General features: G+C 45.2%; 1 protein-coding gene across 1 annotated transcript in view; it reads left to right on the top strand.

Annotated features, from left to right (window-relative positions):
- The first annotated feature begins 1,900 nt into the window (after positions 1–1,900).
- Positions 1,901–20,725, top strand: part of CCDC6 (coiled-coil domain containing 6) — a 125,162-nt gene continuing 106,337 nt past the window's right edge. The window contains exon 1 of the mRNA XM_003409276.4: positions 1,901–2,454. Within this exon, the coding sequence (XP_003409324.1) occupies positions 2,146–2,454 (309 nt within the window). The 5' untranslated portion in view covers positions 1,901–2,145. The remainder of the gene's footprint in view (positions 2,455–20,725) is intronic.

The following is a 20,725-nucleotide window of genomic DNA, read 5'->3' as shown; positions in this document are numbered from 1 at the left end:
TGTGGTCCTACTCTCTGCTAGCTTCACTCTCTCGTTTCACCCAGCAAGTGAGTTTTCCAGAAGCGTTTCCAACTTAACAAGCTGCTTATCTCCTGTTCCAAATCCCTAAAAGGAAAAGTTGGAGAGAAAAAATAATCCAGGGAAAATTAAACTGGATCCCGTATAACATTTAGATTGGCAATATGTTTCCGAAGAGCAAAGCCACGCCCCCGCTTTTGGCCACACCGAACAGTGACTAAGTTTGGAAGTCTTCTAGCACTAAACTGAAAAATACCTAGGAGAAATTTGGGGCTTAATTGCAGTTGGCATTTCTGAGCTGTTTGCTGGGAGCAGCCATTTTAGTAAGAGATGATGTCATTTGGAACACTTGGAGTTTTAGTTTATTCCGAGATACCAGTTTCCATTAGCCATTGAATAATAGATCAAGTTTAGGTTTAAAGATAATAGGGAAGGGGAAATAAAAATCACTCAGCCGCTTCTTCATTCTTCCTAACATTTTATAAATCTTTCAAAAAGTTCAAAACAATAGTTTTGTTTGGCGCTGCAGGCCTCCCCCTTCCTCCCTCCCCCCGCCCCCCGCCCTTTTTCTGTTTCCATGTGTTTATTCTTCCGTTGACTAAGCTTGGATAATAAAACTTGTCTGGTCAGTTTCACTTTCCAATTTTTATACATAAGTGAAAGCTGTTTTGTGTCAACCGTGTAAAGTGTTTAGAATCATTTCACCTGCTGGGCCAATTTCCTGCCAGCGTTTCTTTGGGAGGGGGAGGGGAAATAAAAATATTTGGTTTTGGATTTCTTATTTTTCAAAGCTGCTTGTTTGGTATAATCAAAATTTCAACTCACAGTGAGTCCATGTGACCGTTGAACTGCCCCACAGGGTTTCTGGAAGCAGAGCTGTTGGGTGGGTTTGAACTGGCAACTTTTCAGTTAGCAGCCAAGCTCTTAACCTTTGAGCCATCAGGGCTCCATGTGAAAGTAATTAATCTGTGTCATTTTGTAACTTATTAAAGTTTTCTAGGAGTGGGCAAGACCATAGCAAAGGCGGGTAGTAATGTCTTCCCACTTAACCAGGGCACATTTGTATAGCATAATATGCCAAGTCTGCAATGACTTTGGAAAATTGGCACTTAAAGATGTATTTCAATTCTTCCACGAGAAGTGTTTTTCCTTCCTTTTTGATTAAATGTTAGTGCCTTAATCCTGTTGCATGACATGTACTGGTACTGTTTGCAAGATGCAAAAAAGCAAAAGAAAAAAAAAGTTGCACCTTGTTTAAACAATTGAGCGCTGCGCGGTTCAAAAGACTATTAAGGGAATAAAAAAGGCGGTATGTCTCTTCTGCAAAATTCTTTCTTAACGAGGTTAACCCGTGGCTATTTCACACCAGTGAGCCCCTTGTAGGGGAACTTTCTGTTTTCTTAGCTCTATCCAAAGCTTCCCAGTCAAGCACTTTGTTCACTGGGAAGATAAAACTGCGAGGGCTGCGAGTATGTGTAAGGCAGACAGAGGGAGACACGCGCGCACACACAGTCGGCCGAAGATGGGGCCACTGCACCGCCCGGGCTGAATGCTGGAGCGGGGCTGACCTTCCCACGTGTCCCCAGCACCTGCGAGACTGGCGGGCCATCGCATTGGGCTCTTTTTCTCCCCAGCAGGCTCAAGGCCGGAAGAGGCTGGGCTGCCGCGGGTTTAGGTCAGGGGGCTCGGAGGCCCTCCCCCAGACCACGTGCGGCCGGCAAGCTGCTGGCGCGGAGGCTGGCCTGGTTTTCCCCCACTGACCGTGCCCGCGCGTTCCCAGCCCGCGGCTGACGCCAGGCGACCTGCCGCGGCAGCGGGCGGGTCCCGGAGCTTTCGACAAGCCTTGCAAGGGCGGCCTAGGGAGCGCGCCAGGCCTGGCTGGAGCGAGCCCCAGTGCAATACTGCCCGAGCCCGGGCGGGGTCTCTGTTCTCTGGCAGAGGACGTCCCTTGGCAGCGGGAAGCTCCCTCTCTTTCTCTCGCTGCCTCTCCGAGTCTGCGCCCTGGTGCCAGGCGCCCTGCTCGGCGCTCCCCTGTGCTCGCCCGGCGCCCACTCATTTGCAGCCCAGCCTTCGCCGCTGCCACCTCCCTGCTCCTCTTCCTCCTCCTTTCCCCAGCCCGCCGCGGCCATGGCGGACAGCGCTAGCGAGAGCGACACGGACGGAGCGGGGGGCAACAGCAGCAGCTCGGCCGCCATGCAGTCGTCTTGCTCGTCGACCTCGGGCGTCGGCGGCGGCGGTGGCGGCGGAGGAGGCGGCGGTGGTGGGAAGTCCGGGGGCATTGTCATCTCGCCGTTCCGCCTGGAAGAGCTCACCAACCGCCTGGCCTCGCTGCAGCAGGAGAACAAGGTGCTGAAGATCGAGCTGGAGACCTACAAACTCAAGTGCAAGGCGCTGCAGGAGGAGAACCGCGACCTGCGCAAAGCCAGCGTAACCATCGTGAGTGTCCCCCGGGGGCGCGCCGCAGCGCCGACCTCTTCCCCTCCCCCCCCCCCCAAGGAGGGACTGCACCCCGACCCGAGCAGCCCGGAGTCTCCCGGCATACTCCCTGCGGAAACCTGCCGGCCCCCTGGGTGGAAGCGTGGGGGCGGCGGAGAGGGTGGTTGTCCCTTCTTGGGGTCCAGGCCAGTCGCCGAGTGCGGCGGAAGACCGCTGGGGCTACCACTCGCGGTCCTTTTTTGCTTCTAGGAAGGTGGTCGCTCCGGGGCAGGGCTGGAGGCCGGCGGCGTGGCTGGGGGGCGGGGTGAGACTTTTTTCAGTTCTAGCACGCCTGAGGGGGTGCGTCCAGAATCTGGGCAAACCTAGGCTAGGGGATAAGGAGGAAGTTGGGGCCTGTTCCAGGGGCCTGGCTTTTGGGGTGCAAGAGGTGCGCAGCTGGGCAGGGCATACAGCTGGCATCTGGACTGCGCTAGCTGGATCGCCCGGGGAGGGGACGGGAGAGTGAGGCCGGGAATCCGGGAAGTGGAGTTTTCTGGCCAGGATGGAGAGGGAAGGGCGGGTACTGGAGCTGGTGCACCCACCTCCTTTGGAAGCCCGTTCCTTTGGGTGGGTGGTGGGGTTGCGGGGGTAGTTTAGAGCGGTCAGAGTACAGTATCTTAAACTGGTCTGCACAGGGCTGGGGCTGAAGGTGGTTTGAAGAGTGGCGACTGTGACTCTAGCTGAACAAGATGTACGTGTCTTTGCTTTATTGGTGGTGAAGTGTCCAGGGGTATCTTGCCTGTGAGTCTAGATGCTTTAGGAGAGAAAAGGCCATTTGTTTCACATCCGCCTGGGAGCTTTCCAGAAGAGGGTAAGATTAGGTCTGTAGGTCTCACTCCTGGTGTAGTAGGCGTTTTGAAAAGGCCACTCAGTACAGGGTGATGAGGCGAAACATAACTGGCAGAAGTACACTGCGTGCTCTCACCTGCCATTCCTGCCAGCTAGCCACACCATTAACATGCAGAATCCCATACAGATAACTATTCGGGTCCAAACAGTTGCAGAGAAAATGTCAAGCGATCTAGGGGATCAATTGCCATAGCTGCTGCACAATAGCTGATGAGAGGAAACCTTCAGATGGAGAAGAGGTAAATCTGGGTGTGGGTCACACCTTGGAAATGAAATGGGGTGAGTTGAGGCTGACCCTGTGCCAGGAAAAAGAGTTCAGTGGAGGAGTGTATATTTCCCCTAACACCCGCTCATTCCTGGGAACTGCATGGCCTCCTTAATTTGTTTTGAAAGCAGGCTTCCACCAAAATTTCAGTGTGCTTGGGAGCTTAATTAGAAATAGATTGTAGAAAGATACTTTCTGTGCTCAAATCCAGTCCTGGCGGATAGAATTAGAGCAATGTTCATGCATTTCCCAGCTATGAAGTTCTTGCAGTGCCCTTATGGTAGGAAGGGGGAGGAATTTGCAGAGACAGCTTCCAAGCCTCCTCTGCAGACTTTCTTGGCTGAGAGAGATGTTTCTGCTGAGTGGGGGTTTGAGAAGAGGGGGAAGTTGGTAAAGGCAGTTTATTTAAGGTTTGAGTTAGTAAATGAGAGGGTTGGTCCCTTGGAGAATTTAAACCACTGAAAGTAGTAAAACTTACATGAAACTGATCTCTAGCTTCTTGCATACAGTGAGCAATTCAGGCTGTTTTTGTTTGTTTGGGAGGGAGGGATGCGGGGTGGATATAGAGACTATGAAAGGGTTATCTGTTTGATACTTTGGCCATATTATAAGTAGGTCTGTAAATTGTACGTAAACATGTTGGCTTTACATGGACAAATATGTTCATTTCTAGTGTATCAGAGGCCTTCTGAATATTTGGCTTGAGGTGTTGTGTAAGGTGGTAGCTTTATTTCTTAGCACTTACCCTCAACTAAAACTGAAATCCAACCAAATACACTTTGTGAAATGTTCTGGCCTTAGTAAAGTTTAAAATTGTTTTAGGTGACAGCCTACAAATACCAGAGACCTCTCAGTTCTTTTCTAATCTCTGATTAATACGTTCAGGGAGACAAATGAAGGTACTTGGGTTCACTCCTATTACTTGGCAGGTGTTTAGTAAGGAGCTGTATGGCAACTATAGAGAAAGGATTCCTTCAAGATTTTGAGGCTTCTGTTAATGACCTAGGATCCAGGTTGCAGTGGGTGGATTTGACCTCTCAGGTATGTGAATAGAAGGAGAAATGTCTGTCCGTCCTTGAGATGGGTCTGGATGTGAGGAGTCCAGGGAATAACACCTGAGTGGTGGTTTATGTCAAGGTTAAATGCAGAATCCCTGACAACTCTGACTTAAACGTTGCCTTTGCTAGTAGCTGCCTAGGCAGTTGGTGACAATGCCTGGATATCTAATTAAGTGAAGGCCGTGCTAGATTTTTTAAAATTGTTTTACTTAAGTTGAAGGGAAGACAGTACCATAATCTTATTAGTTGCCTTTCTGGCTCTCATCCCTCAGTTCCTCCAATTATGATATTAACTTTCATGTTCTTGAGCACTAAAGATGATTATGGGCGTCTTTGCTTTTCCCTGAGCATGTTTTGGAAGACACATTGCTAATCAGCCACACCCTGAAGGAGAAGAAAGGGGCTCTCTTTTATTTAGCCAATTCAAAAGGCTAATAGAAGCACTAACCTAGTGGTCTCACCCATCTCAGTTGGTATATGGGTGCTGAGTCTGATCAAGCTACCCATTTATGAGACTGGTTTCATGGGCCTGTGTTCTCACAGCATCTGTGTGATAGAGGCAAACATCATCTCTGGGGAAGAATCTCTGCATCAGTATCTACAAATGCCTAGCGTATCTAGGAGTTATAACTTGCATTTTATGGGGGAGGGGGGCTTCAATGGAGAATGGAATGTTTTCAGTAATTATCCAATTTCAGCTAGTAAATCAGCGGTGGAACTGGGCTGCAGATTATAGATCATACTTTCTTTGTTGTGGGGGAAATAAACAAACAAAAAAAGACTCATCTTTTTGAGTCAGATCCCCCCGCTTCCTGTCAGGATAAAAAACCCAAACCAAACCCAGTGTGTTCGAGTCTAATTCCGACTCGTAGCAACCTGTCTTGGCTAATAGGCCAGATCTGTCTGGCTTATACTGTGGGTAAAACTGTGATTGTGGGTCATCTGATTCACTGCAGTGAGAAATGGCAAGGAGTGGTGGTCTCTGGGCAGATGAGGAAATGAAGTTGTGGGCAGTAATTGGATGGCTTCAGAGTTCTCAACTAGTCGCAGCTGTTCTCAGTATAAGCAGGGCCTCACAACCAGTGGGGGCTGGTTCTCTGGGGCCAGTGCTTTTTTCAAGACAGGTTCAGATCTTCAGTGTGGATTTGGTTTGGAAATAAAGGCCAATAATAAATTACCAGTTTTTAAATATCTTTTTTTTTTTTTTTTTTATCTGTGGGATTAACCTTTCATCGTAGATATTTAGGGGGATACAGAAATACAAAGGCATTTTGAAGTTATAGTAGAAAAACATGTTGGTATGGCATGATTAGAAAACCTGGCTAGTTTAATCATCAACCGTATAATGGGTTCATTAACCAATAAAAGCCGCTATATAGTTAATGGTGTGCCTTTTGAGTTATTTACCCTGGAAGCCTAATACACTAGTTTCCATTTTTAAGACTTCATTTTGGCAGACACTCTGAAGCTATCAGATTGAAGTTGCCCTTGTTAAGAGGTGTGGTGTGTCTTTTTTTTTCTTCTGTTTAAAAAAAAAATTTCTTAGATTCTTAGGGAAACACCCAACTTTAAACACAGTTTTGGGGAAAGTATGACCTAACAGTTAGGTCTGATTGTGCACAAGTCTTCTAAAAGAGGCTGTTCTCAATTTTTTTCTGTGTTCAGACTTTCTCACCTTTGTAGATTTAAAAAAAAAAAAAAAGTGGAGGTTGTGACAGTCTTTTACTGTGTTCTTTTTTTTTTTTTTTTTGCTGGGGGGTGGTGGGAAGGAGTTTAGAGAATGACCAGTATCCAGTTCGTGGCTGACTCTTGTTCAAGGCTGGACTTAAAAGCAAGATTGTCTGCTAACCAAAAAGTCAGCAGTTTGAATTTACCAGCAGCTCCTTGGAAACCCTGTGGGGCAGTACTGCTCTGTCCTGTAGGGCTGCTATGAGTCAAAACGGACTCCACGGCAGTGGGTTGCAGGTTAGTCATTGCTTGCTTAAAAACTTTTAATGTCTCCCAGTTACCCCCTGGGTCAAGGTAAAACTTTCTGGTGGTTTACCAATTATGTATGATCCTGGCCCCTGCTTGCTTCACAGCCACACCCCTAGGACTCTCTGGGCTATAGTTCATCTGAACTACAGGTTCCTGGAATTTCAGTAGGTTTCTCTGGCTCTTCTAGAATGTATCCCTGCCTTAAATGCTCTTCACTTCTTCCCTCCCTTCTACCTTATAAATCCAAGCAGACTGTACTGTCCCCACCACCACCGTTTGCTCTGGTACTGCCACTTCCTCAGCCATACACCGGGTTATGTGCCTGCTGATATGGTCCCACAGGGTTCCATCTGCCAGCCACTTATCCCCCATCACACAGGCCTCCCCAGTAGATGTGTAAATTCCTTTGGGAGTAGAATTTGCCTTGTTTATCCTTGAGTCTTCAGTGCCTGACATGTGGTAGACACCCTACAGGTATGTTGAGTTGACTCTAGAGGCATTGGGAGGAACTGACTTACTGGGTTCATAGAGGACCGCTTTCCTGTCCTAAACAGCAGTCATCATCTTCACCAGTGTTGGTTAGAAGACTGGGTGGATGAGTGGATACACTGTATACTTTGGGGGACCACAGTCATTAATGCGTGCCCTGAGCCCTTGCCTTCTAACCATGGATGGTATTGTAAGCTACCTTGTAGCATATCCCTGCACATGCGTGATACATTTCACCTCTGAAAGGAGAAAAACACGTCATGTCTTTGGGTTCACCTTTCCTGGGATTTATGAGCAAGGTTTGGGGAATAAGTGGCTCTGCTGGAAGTTTGATTTGCCACCTTGGTTTCGGTGATGGTAACAGATCATTCCAGGCTCTTATTATGAATTTCTTTAACACTGAAATACCCACAGCTGCCTCTGGGAAACAACTGTGGAAAATAATAGAGGGATGTACCTGTACAGGTTCAGGTTTCCTGGAACTCTCATTGGGGCAGTATCTGAAGACAGGATTGTGAGACTTGCTGAATCCTTGTAGATGTCCACGTGTGGCTTGGAGAGTGGAACTTGGGGTGTGTTGATAATGTGTGACACACCGTACTTGCATTCTGTTTTTTTTTTTTTTTTAATTTAAATCATGCCTCGAAGGGATAATTTGGTTTATACCTAGAAATGCTAATCCGAGCTTTTAAACTTGCGGCCAGGCTGAATAAAAGTAATCCTTCTTGTCCCCTCTGCATACTTTTTTCCTCGGTAGGTAGGTAGGTGTTGCGTTTTGTTTTCAATCACAATGTGCTTGCTTTTAGGTATATTGAATTAGAGTCAAAGCTGGAAAAGTCAATGTTCTCAGGCTCAGTGTGTTCTGCCTACTGGTGGTTGAAAATTTCTTGACAGGGAAACTAATGTTCTGGAAAATATGTCTAATTGTCAGGATCTATGAGAGGAGGTGTAACGTTGCAGGCTCTTTCTACTTCCCCAAGACTGTCAAATTTTCTTATCTTTATGGCCGTCAAACCCACAACTGTGAATTTTATTCCAGTGCTAATGCCAGTAAATTGCAGACATTTTTTTTTTAAATAATTTTTATTGTGCTTTAAGTGAAAGTTTACAAATCAAGTCAGTCTCTCACACAAAAACCCATATACACCTTGCTACACACTCCCAATTACTCTCCCCCTAATGAGACAGCCAGCTCTCTCCCTCCACTCTCTTTCATGTCCATTTCGCCAGCTTCTAACCCCCTCCACCCTCTCATCTCCCGTCCAGGCAGGAGATGCCAACATAGTCTCAAGTGTCCACCTAATCCAAGAAGCTCGCTCCTCACCAGCATCCCTCGCCAACCCACTGTCCAGTCCAATCCATGTTTGAAGAGTTGGCTTTGGGAATGGTTCCTGTCCTGGGCCAACAGGAGGTCTGGGGGCTATGAGCACCGGGGTCCTTCCAGTCTCAGTCAGACCATTAAGTCTGGTCATATGAGAATTTGGGGTCTGCATCCCACTGCTCTCCTGCTCCCTCAGGGGTTCTCTGTTGTGTTCCCTGTCAGGGCAGTCACTGGTTGTAGCCAGGCACCATCTAGTTCTTCTGGTCTCAGGATGATGTAGTCTCTGGTTCATTTGGCCCTTTCTGTCCCTTGGGCTCGTAATTACCTTGTGTCCTTCATTCTCCTTTGATCCAGGTGGGTTGAGACCAATTGATGCATCTCAGATGGCAGCTTGCTAGTGTTTAAGACCCCAGATGCCACTCTTCAAAGTGGGATGCAGAATGTTTTCTTAACAGATTTTAGTATGCCAATTGACTTTTTTTTTTTTTAATTGACTTAGATGTCCCCTGAAACCATGGTCCCCAGACCCCTGCCCCTGCTATGCTGGCCTTCGAAGCATTCAATTTATTCAGGAAACTTCTTTGCTTTTGGTTTAGTCCAATTGTGCTGACCTCCCCTGTATTGTGTGTTGTGCAGACATTTCTTTGTGTGGGCTCTCTCTTTTAGGGAAAGAAGGATTAACAGTTTGATCAATGGTTATTATTTAGAAATAATTCTCCCCCTTGTTTTTGGTTCCTGAATCAACTCGATGGTGGCAGGTTTTTTGAGATCCAACGTATGGGGTGCAATTTAATAATTAAAATTTATTACAGTACTCATTTGTTTAATTTAGTGCCAGAAAATTTTCTGTGATTTTTTTTTTTTTTTCCTTACCCTCCCTTTGCCTGCTTGATGTAGTGAGTAGTTAAGAGCTGAGCTGCTAACCGAAAGGTTGGCAGTTTGAATCTGTCTGCTGCTCCTTGGAAACCCTGTAGGGCAGTTCTTCTCTGTCCTGTAGGGTCACTATGAGTCGAAATTGAATCGACAGCAAGGGTTTTGGTTTTTGCCTGCTTAGTAAGGCACAGAACAGCATGTGGTAACTACAGCCTGAAACAGACAGGATTCAGCCTACAAATGCTTATGAAAGGCCTACTGTGGGCCAGCTGTAGCCTCAGTGGTGCAGACGGTTAAGAACTTGACTAGTAGCTGAAAGGTTGGTGATTTGAACCGACTCAGAGGCGCCTTGGGAGAAAGTCCATGATCTGCTTCTGAATGTCACAGCCTTGAAAACCCTATGGAATACTACTTTGCACACATGGGGTCACCATGAGTCATAATCAACTAGGTGGCAACTAACACCAACAACTGTGTGCCAGATACTCAGAAAGGTCTGAGAGGAATGTAAGGGCTCGTCCAGCAGCCTCCTGAGGATCGCGCCTGACTTTCATTCAGCTTGGCCCTGGTTGGGCCCTGTAAGGAATTCAGAGCAGAGTGAACCAGCCCTTCCCTCTCCAGCCAAGAGGGTTGTGAAGTATCAAGTGCAGGAATTACTGACATACAAAGTGGTTGTAATAAAGGAAGGCCAGGCTGAGTCCTGTAGGGGTTCTGAGGATAGGTAACTTTACCTTATGCCTTCCCAAATGCAGTCCATCTCAGTGAATACCTTTAAGGCAAACAATGTGTCATATTGACTAACAATTTAATTAGCTTGTAGTTTATTTTGTTAGGCAGAGAGGGGGAGAGCTGTTGCTCAACTTAACCCTGCTGAGGTGGCACAGGGAGGCATTTTGTTTTCAATTTTCTTTTTTATTTGGTGATGATTGAAAAGAAATGTCCTTGATGTTTTAATTTCATAGTTTGCATCTGCCAGTAGATTGAAATTATCTAGGTGGTATTTTTTCTCTTGTTATATTCTGGCGCCCACCCATGTTCCTTTCATGGAATATTGTTGGGCGGACTGAATTTCTTAAGTGTTAATTCAGAGCTATGTGACAACAAAAGACTTCTTACATTAAAATTAATTAAAAACATTATGGGCAATTTCAAATTCCATTTTTTTTTTTTTTTTTAAGAAAGCAGTGTTGATTGATGTGATAATTTTCCACTCATCTATTCCCTGTCCAACCAGCCTAGGCAGGCGCACCAGGTGTATGTCTAGAGTGATCTGGTTAATGCCCATGAGGGCATTTCAGGACACTGAGGATCAAATGAGGCCATTTGGTACTTAGGAGCAGAGTTGGAATATTCAGCCAGACCAATATTCATAGATCACAATTCAAAAAAGTTTTCCATAGAAGGAAAGAGCAAAGTGAAGGAACGAAAACAGCGTGAATTATGGGTTGAGCTAAGAAGGTTCTTAGAAATCTAGTACCAACATTAAACACTTCCATGTGTTGCTTACATAAGTGAACAGTTTGGGTCTTTTTGCGCTATCAGCTTTTTGAGACTAAATTAGAAGGGCTACAATGGATACATTGAGAAAAAAATATAGTTGGTGTTTAATATAGAAAAATCTTGATTTATGAAATTATTTGCAGGTAAGTGGTGATTGCTTTTTCATTTTATACTAATATACCAACTCAAATGATAACTTTTATTCCATGGCGTCTTTTTTTTTTTTTGGTTCTTCACTAGACAGGCCTTAATTTATCAAAATAAAGGCATTTGCTGAGAGTCAAAACATTGTGTCTCTGCTTCATTTAGTAGCTCCAGATTACAGAGAAGCTAAAATTTGAGGGAAAAACCAGCTAGATTATTCTAATGTCTTTGTTAACCAAGAGTAAAAACATAAGTATATGCTCCGTAAAGTAGAGGTTTGGACTTCTTTGGGTCCCAGTCACTGCCTGGTAACAGGCCATCTCTTTTGGAAAGTACATTACCTGTTTGACATCTTTTTGAACCTTGAATGTATGTAGCTTATTGCCTAGAAATACTTTCGGTATCCAGAGAAATACTTCAGGTACCTAGGGAAATACCTTAGGTACCCAGGGGACCCAGTGACTTGCCAAAAAAAAAAAAAGCCTTTTTTTTTTTTTTAAAGAAAAACTTACTTTGATTACAGAAGCAGCTAGCTGCTTTTTATTGTCCTGACACTAAAGCTATGAATTTGGACTTAACATATTTTAGTAAAAGTGCTGTTGGTATTTTGCTCCAACTTGTTATTATTGCCTATTGGTTATCACTGGTGGCACAATGGTTAAGCGCTTGGCTGCTCACCAAAAGGTGGGTGGTTCAAACCCACCAGTGACTCTGAGGGAGAAAGATGTAGCAGTCTGCTTCCGTAAAGAGTTATAGTCTTGGCAACCCTATGGGGCAGTTCTGCTCTGTCCTGTAGGGTCGATATGAGTCAGAATCAATTTGAGGGCAATGGGTATTGGTTTTCCCACACCTGATTCTTTTCTGTTATTCAGCAAACATGTAGAGAGGAGCCCCTGCCCTCTCCCCAGCTCTGGGCTTGTTGCCTCTTGTCCAGATTTGTATTTAGCACCCAGATGTGGAGAACACTGGTGAACAGCAAACATGTCCTTCAGGAAACAGACAGGAATTTGCCCTAACACTGTATAGATATGGTTGCTTTTCTTTTTTAAATGAAATGTATGGTAACCGTTTGATTTCCAGGACAGCATGTTGAGTAAACCATAATTTAAGAAAGCTTGAAGTTAATAACAATTCTTATTCACCAACATTATCCTATTTCCAAGTCATTTTGTGTGGCTGTGATAACAGCTAATGTTTATCAGGTGCTTACTGTGGGTTAGGCACTGTTGGAAGGGCTTTGCATACATCCTTACCACAATTGGCTGTGTTCAGTACTACGGTAATCCCTAGCTAAAAAAAAAAAAAAAAAAATCCCTAGCTACAGACTTGTAAATTTAGCTCCAGAGAGGTTAAGTTACTTGCCTCAGGTCCTAAAACTATTAGGTGGGGCTTGGATTTGAAACGAGGTTTGGTCTCAAAATTTAAGCACAGGGATACAGTGCCTCTTGGTGGGCGGGGCATAAATTAATTTAGGAATGATTTTCTTTTCATCTCCTTGTGCGCATTTTCCTCTTAGTGGTTTCTATATAGTTCTATTCCTTCAGTTAGTCCGGCTGCCCCATTACCACAGCAGATTCCCAAGATACCAGGCCTAAGGGATTGTTTCCAGGGCAGCCAAGTCCCTGTCTTGGAAAAGAAACAGTGATGGAGAAAGGACGTTCACTGTGTAAGGGTTAGTTTGTGCTCCCCTTCTGGCTCCGTTGCCCTCCAGCATTAGGCCTTGGTCTATGTTTTTAGGCCACCGGTGCCCACTCCACCCCGGTACCCTGTCCAGTGTACCCCGGGACATTGCCATTTCTGCTTGTAGCATAGCCATTTGGAACCCTCCCCCCCATCCAAATGTGGTATGAGTCTCTTCCTTTGTCCTTATGGTATACCCTCGACTTAAAGAGTCTGACTAGCACAGTAATAGTGGGTGTTTTCAACAAATGTATTGATCGCCTGCTGTGTGACAGGCAGTGTGCCATATATAGCAGCTGGGATGAGATTCTGCTGGGGAGTTGTAGGAGGGCTCCTGACTCAGTCCAGGTGTGGGGGCCATAGTCAAGGAGGGCTCTCTGGAAGGAGGTGGCTTTTAAGCTAAGACCTGAAGGATAAATTGAAGTTAATCTAGTGGGAAGTGGGAGGAGGCTGTGGAGGAGTTCAGGGCCCAGATGGGCAAGTCTGGTGGGCTCTGCTCCTGGGTCCCATCCATGGGCTAACTGGGGTGAGGGGTAGAGGGGTGAGGGGTAGGGGAACAGCAGAAGCCTTTCTGCATTTAGAAGATTTCAAAGCTGCTTAGTGGAAACATATATTTGTGTTTCCCCTTTAAAATATCTGAAGATGGGGATTTTGTCAGTTATCATCTGTAAGATTGTCCATTCCATGATAATAGTATTCCATGATAATAGCAGTATTACTGTGTGCCTGGTATAGTTACAAACATTTTGTGTATAGTGAGTGATTTAATCTTCACAACAACCCTTTGCTATCTCCGTGTCACAGATGAAGAAATGAGGTATACGGAGACTAAGCAACCCCTGAAAGATTTCGGTAAGTGGTAGAGCAGGGATTTGAAGCAGGCAGCTGGTCTGACAGTACCTGGCATAGTAACTGGCACCTACAGGCCCTGCTGTTTGAAGGATCCTTTGTGTTTTAATAGTATGTTGTTAGGTGGAGTTGATTTCAACTGATAGTGACCCCACGTGACACAGAACTGCCCTAGGGTTTTTTTAATCTTTACAGGAGCAGATAGGCAGGTCTTTCTCCTTTGTATCTGCTGGGTGTGCTCGAACTGCCAACCTTTCTGTTAGCAGCCGAGCCCAAGCACTTAACTGTTGTGCTACCACGGCTCCTCTTAACAGTGTAGTGGCTCCTCTTAACAGTGTAGTTATTCAATAAAGTCTGGAATTTATTTTGAGAGGTATTCAGGTTTACTTCTTGTAAACTCTTGAATGGAGTATGACATGTATACAGTAAAGTGTACAAACTTAAGTAAGCCCAGTGAATTTATAAATGAATTTACTGTGTAACCACTGGTGCTCAAGATAAATGCTGTTATCAGCAACCCTAAAGCTTCAGCATGCTCTTTTCCAATCAATACATCCTGAAAGGTGACCCTGCCCTGACGTCCATCAATATAGATTCATTTGGCTTGTTCTTGAACTTTATATAAATAGAATTACACAGAATGCAATTTTGTGTGTCTGGATTCTTTGATTCATTATCCTGGTTTGTGCATTTACCAATATTAAGCAGCATCCACATAGCAGGAGATCTTTTAGTGCACATAGTATTCCGCTGCATGAGTGTCTGTGGAATTGTTTTTACTTTTAGTGTCTGCCCCCTGGATGGCTCCACTCCCTTCTCTTGGTACTAGTTGCTGGGCATAGGGACAATGTGAACAGAGTCTAGTGCAGCATGGGACATATAGGCCCTACAGAACATGGGTTCCAGTGAATTGAGTTTCTAGCTGCTTTACTCACTGAATTGTATTGGGTTCATTGGATTCAGAGCCTTTGAGCCTGTTTATTTAGCTGCTAAAATAATGATATTTTAAGTTAATATCAGTCTTGCTTCCATCCCAGTAGTGTTACAAGGATCGAATAAGGTGGTACACTTGAAAAAAGGAGCCCTGGTGGTGCACTGGTTACGCGTTTGTTTGCTAACTGAAAGGTTGACGGTTTGAATCCACCCTGTGGCTCCATAGGAGAAAAGACTTGGTGATCTTCTGTAAAGATTATAGCCTAGGAAACCCTATGGGGCAATTCTGCTCTGTCACATGGGGTCACTATGAGTCAGAATCGACTCAATGGCACCCAACAACAATAACAATGCACCTAAAAGCATTTTGCTAATTTGTGAATTACTATTACTGTATAGAATGATACTAAAAATCATTAGTATCCCCTTCCTGTCCAGAAGCACACTTTCTTCTGTCTTCCAAAATACGTTTCAAAATCAAGGCTGCTGTAGTTAATCCTAACAGAAACGATAGCAAAATAAACCTCTGGAATGCTGAGAGGGGCAGTTGAGGCAGCACCACGCTCTCCAAAGACAGCAGACTGGACTACTTCAGCAGCCTGGCTCCCTAGGACTTCCCTTTTCTGGGCATTTGAAAGGGATGCCTGGGAACTTGGCTGATTTCCGAGATTTTGGTGAGCCAGGATGAAACCAGTCTGTGTAGTTGTATAAACGTAACAGTACAGCAGGAGATAAACATATTTCTTAAATGATCCACTTCTTTCTGTAGTTTTTGAGGCCTTTCCATTATTTCTTGAGCAAGGAGCCAACGTGTACTCTGTCCCTGTTTTCTGACATTAGCACTGGGAACAAAAGATGGTCAAAGCCCTCTTTCTTAACGTGTGACTTTTGACCCTGTTCTGTGGGGTAGGGATTCCAGGGGTTGGACTTTGGTAGCCAGTTCACGAGAGCCACTCTCTTTAGATAAAAACATGATTATCTTTGAATATGACTTAACTTTGCAGGCTTGCAGTACCTGTTATGAGTCAGGAGCAGGTCTGTGGGAGGCCAGTAGTTTTCTCTCTGCAGGGACTTCTCAAGGGACCTGCCCTCCCCACCCCCACGTGGCCTCTGGCTCTCTCTAACAATAGAAATGGCAGCCTGGGAGCTATTTGAATGTTGAGGAGCATGCCCTTCACCAGGGCATTTTTTATTGGCTTGGTGTGATGACTTTTGTGGTGACCAGAAAGGGCAAGGAGAATACGTTGAATTCAGGGACCAGTGGCATCACTAAGGGGGTAGGAGAATTGTGTACTATACCCAGAGACACTGTCAGAGGTGGTGACTCCAAAATGGCCGTTTCAGCAGAAATTTATTATTTATAAAAATATCCCTATTATTAACTATAATAACAAAAAAGGTTCATAATCTCCAGTTTACATGTATCAATATACCTATAAGGCTAAAACTCTATGCCAGTTTACTTTTTGAATCTTCTAATGCACTCCTGTCAGCTGTCATTATTACCCACTTACAGTGATGCTTCAAATCACGTGATTTATCTGCAGGTGCTACAGGCATGTGCTGTTTTCATTGCTGCCAGTGTTTTTATAGTCCCTGATTTTGTCAGATTTTCTGGTGGTTTAACTACAGTATTGTGGTAATTAGCATGGGAGGGTGACACCTTGAGTTACTGCATTGAATGACACCAATCCTAGTGACACCACAGACAGGGACCCCGCTCGCGTTGTAAAGAATTAGGTTAAAGTAACCCATTTTGAACCCAGGAATGCGCTTGACTGTTTGACTAGAGTCTATCACCACTAGGGAGGTGGGGCCCTCACCAAGATCGGTGGAGCCTTTTGGTTTCTCTCTGCCTCTTTCCCTTAGCAGTCACCTGGACACCTTCCCATGGAACTCTTCTTCAGGTAAGGGAGATTAGCACTAATTACAGTAATCCCTTATTTAGTTGACTTTTACTTGGCCCCATGGGAGAAAGATGTGGCAGTCTGCTTCTGTAAAGATTTATAGCTGGAAACCATTTGGGGCAGTTCTCCTCTGTCCTATAGGGTTGCTGTAAGTTGGAACTGACTCAACGGCAACGAGTTTTTTTTTTTGTTGTTGTTGTTATTTGGCCCAGAACCTTGCAGCTCTGGGTCATTGGTACCTGATGCGTAATATGAAAAGGGAACTCACTTGTTTGCTAGCCCACAAATGAAAACAGTGTTACTGCCTCCTGTAAGTACAGTGTACTCTTTCTCCAGTTCTCAAAGTCCTGTGTGTTCTACTGCTCATCTTTTCTGTTTTTAATTTTATGTGTTTCAGATTAGGATCCTCCGTTAGGCCATCCGAGTGAATTATCCCCCTTTTCAGTTTTATCCTTTAACTCTTTTCTGGTTTTCCATCCCCAGGTTCCTTGGGAGAACTTGGTGTAATGGAGAGAGACTTGGAATCCGGGTAGGGTTGCCAGATTTAGCAAATAAAAATACAGGGTATCCAGTTAAATTTAAACTTCAGGTAAACAATGACTAATTTTTTAGTATATGTAGATCCCAACGATTACATGAAGTAAATGTGTACTAAAAAGTTATTTGTTGCTTATCTGAAATTCAGATTTAACTGGGTGTCCTGAATTTTATCTGGTAAGGACAGTGGTGGTTCAGTGGTAAAATTCTCACCTTCTGTGGAGGAGACTCGGGTTTGATTCCTGGCCAATGCATCTCACACGCAGCCACCACCTGTCTGTCAGTAGAGGCTTTTATGCTGCTGTTATACTAAACAGATTTCAGTGGAGCTTCCAGACTGAGGTGAACTAGGAGGAAAGTCATGGCTACCTACTTCCGAAAATCAGCCCATGGGAAACCCTGTGGGTCACAGTCATCCCATCCACAACTGGTCGTGGGACAGTGCACGACTAGGCAGCGCTTTGTTCTGTTGTGCGAGGGGCTGCCATGAGCTGATTTACTGGCAGCTAACAACAACCTAAAACCAGGAGGACTTGCGTTAAAAATCTCAGTTTTGCTTCTTCCTAGCTGAGTGATCCTAAACAGTTCACCAAATCCCCAAGCTACCTTGTCTTTCCTAAAGATGGACCATGATATCTTCTCAGCTGTTAGGTTTTTGGGATAAGTGGTGTGATTTAAGGAAAGCCTCAGAGCACACTAGGCATGCGTGTTCCTTTTCCTTTTTCCAATGATTATGGATTAGCTTCTTGCCCATTTTTCTTCCTTGTCATCCTTTCCTTTTCTTTGGATCTGAGATAAGGTTGCTGTGCAGAAGAAGGCAACCCAGCATCCTCTCCTTAGTCGAGGGCTCTTAGGAATCTTCTTCCTCAGCTGCTTCCAGTTTGCTTTCACCTTTTCTGACCTTCCATCACCAATGTGTTTCTCCCCTCTCTAGAAGTCATCTGGAGCCCCGGTGGCACAGTGGTTAAGAGCCGTGGCAGCTAACCAAGAGGTCAGCTGTTCGAATCCACCAGCTGCTCCTCGGAAACCCTATGGGGCAGTTCTGGTCTGTCTTATAGGGTCCCTATGAGTTGGAACCAACTCGACGGCAGCAGGTTTTGGAGAAGCCATCTGTGGTTGCATTTCTTAGTGTCTTCCTTTATTTGGCCACAGGTTTCTAAGGCTCTTGTTTCATTTCTCCTTTCTTCCTGAGCCTGAGATGGCACAGGGAGAACTGGACTGTTGGCTTCTCACTTGTCTGTGCGACAAGGCATCAATCACATATGCTTTTTGGGGCCTCATGTTTCTCCTCAGTCCGCTGAGAAGGCTGGTTTAGAATGCTGTGATTGCAAACTGGCAGCCTGCATTTGGCCCACAGGTGAGTGGTTTGGCTAGCAGAAGTTTTATAAGATCTTTGAAAGAGAATGCCTTGGGAAGGGCATATGCTCTCTAGTCCCTCATAGGTATCACCTCTCTCTGTTGCTCCTCACTCCTGCAGCTTCACCTGCTTATTTACTTCGGCTCTGTTGGCAGTGGAGTTTGAGATCCTTGGAGCTGTGCTGCAAATAACGATTAATGAAGCCATGTGCATGAGCTTGATTTAGCCCTTGAAACACAACTGTGGGGCACAATTATTGCAATTTTACAGGTTGAGAGAGTTGAGGTATAGAGAAGTTAACTTGCTAGGGCCATTCAGCTGGTAGGTGGTGGGCCAAAATTTGGCAGTCTGGCTCTGGAGCCCTTGCTCTGAACCACTATGCTGTATTGCTGTGACCACTTGCTACTCTGAGATTCTATGGAATGCCTAGTAGGGGTTTGAAATATAGCAGCTTTATTTTATTTTATTTTAAATTTATGCTTTAGAGTCTGTACTGCTGGACAGTTGCTGTAATTCTTGAGTAGTGAATCCTTACAATGAATTTCTCCTCAAAAGCGTCCTTCATCTGCCCTTTAAAGATGCTTCCATGAGTTTTCGTTCCGTGGCCTTCCTCTCTTATTTGTCATAGATTATGGATTTAACTTGTTTTTGGATACCTGCTAAGTGCCAGCTATATGCTTGAGATTTCCTGTTAGGAGCAAGGCAGGATGTGATGAATGACTATGGACCCTGCCCTGGGCCAAGGGCATCTGAGGCCCAGGAAGACATGGTGTCTGCTGTTAAGGAGCTCAGAGGCTGGTAGGAGAGACAGGTGGGAAAACAGTGACCACACGGTGCTGGAGAAAGGTGGTTGGTTTATCATTCAGGGTCCACACAGGAAAACAAACCATACCAGGTGTTTGAGAGGAAGAGGATTTAATGGATAGAATTGATTATTCCAGTGGTGGAGTTGCTAAGAAGACAGCAGGAGGCAGTGAAACAGTCCAGGGTTTTGTAACGGCAGGATGCCACTCCTAAACCTTGCCTGGAGGATACAGGGGCTGAGGTACTCAGAGAAAGAAAGCTGGAATCACGGTGGGCCATGAGACAGGATGCTGCCCGAGGTGGAGAAAACCTGTTGGCATCGAGTTGATTCTGACTCATAGCGACCCTATAGAACTGAGTAGAACTGCCTCATAGAGTTTCTAAGGAGCGCCTGATGGTTTCGAACTGCTGACCTTTTGGTTAGGAGCCGTAGCACTTAACCAGTATGCCACCAGGGTTTCCCAAGGTGGAGAGGAAAGGGGGAAAAATACTTTTGGTTCTCCCTGCTACCTCCAGTCTCTTGCCAATGCCTCTGATTGGCTAAATCCAGTTGAAAGCTAGGGAACTTCAGAGAACTGGGAGATAGAACTTACAGGGAATATCCTCTGCCTTGTAGAACAGGAGAAGGGCAATGTAGGGGTCTTGAGCCAGATAGACCAGGACTGGCTCAGCATACAGTGAGAATGGAAAGACTGTGCTTGGCCTGGATAGTCAGAGAACACTCACAGGTGACAGAATGTTGGATGACACATAGGTTTTTATTCCCCCTAGGAGGTTAGGAGCGAAGGGCATTCCAGGGAGAAGGAGTATCATGGCAATGCATAGCAGCAGGCTTCACTTGTAGCATGGCTGAACTGGTACTTGAGGTCCTTCTTGTCCCTCTTTCTTCCACCTGAGAAGCCACTTTCATAACATGCTTTCTTACATGTTCACATCATCATTTATGGCTGACACCAGGGGACTGACAGGTGGGGAGCTCTGTACCCTGAATATCTTCCATGCCAGCTGCTGATGACAGAACCTGTATCACTTAACAGTGGTAAATAGCTTGGGGTGCCCCGATAGCACCCAGATGAAGTTCAGGGCCATTAGTCAGTTACACTTAGATCAATGAATGGTGCCGGGGTCCCATCATGTCCCAAGGCTCTGCCCTGATGAGGATGCTGGTGGCTTGGGAGAAGAAATGGCTGCCCAAGTTAGTGACTTAGAGGCTGCCTCTTAGCCCCGGACACCTGGCATTAGATCAGATGTTAGAAGATGTTTCTCATATTTTCCCCTGCTGTGAAACTCATTTTTATGATAGTGGATTCTGTATAAAGTGTTTTTTATTATGGAACTTTTCAAGTATACACAAAAGTAGAGCGACTGGTATTATGATAAAGTATCATGAATGTCATCTACCCATGACTTAGCTTCACCAGTTCTCAACAGCAGGGTCAATCTAGTTTCATGCTTTTACCATCTTTCCTCACTGTTTCGTTTGGCTGTAGTATTTTCAGCCAATCCCCTCCCCACCTCCAAACAGTTTGTATCTCTGATAAGGACTTTATAATCTCTGTATTAGTTTCTAGCGCTGCTGTAACAGGTACCACAAACTAGGTGGCTTAAAACAATGAAAATATATTCTCTCATGATCCTGGAGGCTGGAAGTCCGAATTCAGAGTGTTGGCAAGGCCTTGTTCTCCCCAG

Source organism: Loxodonta africana, chromosome 16, assembly GCF_030014295.1.
Source record: "Loxodonta africana isolate mLoxAfr1 chromosome 16, mLoxAfr1.hap2, whole genome shotgun sequence".
Taxonomy (NCBI): Eukaryota; Metazoa; Chordata; class Mammalia; order Proboscidea; family Elephantidae; genus Loxodonta; species Loxodonta africana.
Note: the sequence above shows the minus strand (reverse complement) of the source record. Positions and strands in the feature narration are given on the sequence as shown.